The following is a 1,292-nucleotide window of genomic DNA, read 5'->3' as shown; positions in this document are numbered from 1 at the left end:
GGAGGAGGGACGCATCAGGTGGGCTGGGGGTCCCTGCTCGGCGCCACCATTAGGGACAGCGTGGACCCTCCAGGAGCAGTCAGCTGGGGGTCCATCACCCCTTGGGGACAGAGCAGCCCGGCTGAGGGTCCCCTTTTCACCTGCGATGGGGTCACCCACTGAGCTCAGCCAGGGTGAAGCCCCTGGTTTGTCACACCAGCACCGAGGGTCCCAAACCCCCTGGGAGGGGGTGGCTGGTGTCCCCCAGACCCTGTTGGGGCGGCTCCATGGACTGGGAAGGCTCTGGGGCAGTGGCACAGGGGTCCCAGTGTCACCCTCCTGCCCCCAGCAAACTCCGCAAGTCGGTGTCGGACCCGGCGCGGCTGCGGAGCCTCACCGGGGACTGGTTCTGCGACGCCCGGGCCCAGCGCCACCGGCACCCGCTGGGCTCTGACCTCGTCCGAGCCTCCATCCGCCGCAGGAGGCGGCCCCGGGGTAGGCGAGGGATGGGGCGTGGAGGGGACAGGGAAATGGGGGCCAGGGCTTGGCCCGCTGAGCTCCCCGATGTCCCCAGGAACGGGGGACCTGGAACGTGGCCCCAGCCTGGGCGAGCTGGAGGCCATTGATGAGCCGCTGGCAGAGGAGAAGGAGGATGAGGATGGTGCACAGGACACGGAGGAGAGGTGAGGGAGGAGAGGGTGGCATCCCACAGGTGCCCCGGGGCTGGTGGCATCTCACTGGTACCCGCTGGGGTGGCACAAGGGGGCTGGAGGGGAGCAGCACTAGTGGCGAGGGGGATGGTGCAGCCAGGGCCGGTGCCTGCCCATCATTCCAGGGTCTGGTTTTGCACCATCTCCCACCATCCCAGTGTCCATCTGTCCATTATCCCAGTGTCTCCCACCATCCCAGTGTCTCCCACTGTCCCGGTGTTTGGCTGTCCACCATCCAAACCAAACTAACGGTGATCTCTTCCCACAGCTCCCTCACAGAGATGCAGGAGGCCCCTGAGCTCCAGGTGGGTCCCTGGTGTGGGGTTGAGCAGTGTCTGACACCCTGGTGATGGGTGGGGATCACCCTGCAGCACCCCCAGTGCCATCCCAAGGTTGTGCTGCACTTGGAGTGATCCTGAACCCTGCAGAGTGATGGGAAATGTCCCACAAAAGGTCCCACGGGGTGTCCCATGGGTCATCCCTCACCCTGTCCCCAGGAGCAGAGGGGAACGGGGGCTGGGGGCAGCAGGTGGGGGAGGAGGGGGTGCCCGGGGTCCCTGTTCTCACCCTGTCCCTCACAGCCCAGCCCCCCCGCACCGGCTG

General features: G+C 67.0%; 1 protein-coding gene across 1 annotated transcript in view; it reads left to right on the top strand.

Annotated features, from left to right (window-relative positions):
* Window positions 1–1,292, top strand: part of SYTL1 (synaptotagmin like 1) — an 11,764-nt gene that overhangs the window by 7,027 nt on the left and 3,445 nt on the right. The window contains exons 2-6 of the mRNA XM_017736088.1: window positions 5–18; window positions 329–474; window positions 554–662; window positions 958–994; window positions 1,271–1,288. Of these exons, the coding sequence (XP_017591577.1) occupies window positions 5–18; window positions 329–474; window positions 554–662; window positions 958–994; window positions 1,271–1,288 (324 nt within the window). The remainder of the gene's footprint in view (window positions 1–4; window positions 19–328; window positions 475–553; window positions 663–957; window positions 995–1,270; window positions 1,289–1,292) is intronic.

The sequence above is a fragment of the Corvus brachyrhynchos genome, unplaced genomic scaffold (assembly GCF_000691975.1).
Source record: "Corvus brachyrhynchos isolate BGI_N302 unplaced genomic scaffold, ASM69197v1 scaffold65, whole genome shotgun sequence".
In the NCBI taxonomy this organism is placed as follows: domain Eukaryota; kingdom Metazoa; phylum Chordata; class Aves; order Passeriformes; family Corvidae; genus Corvus; species Corvus brachyrhynchos.
The sequence above is the reverse complement of the archived record's forward strand: the minus strand, read 5'-3'. Positions and strand labels throughout refer to the sequence as shown.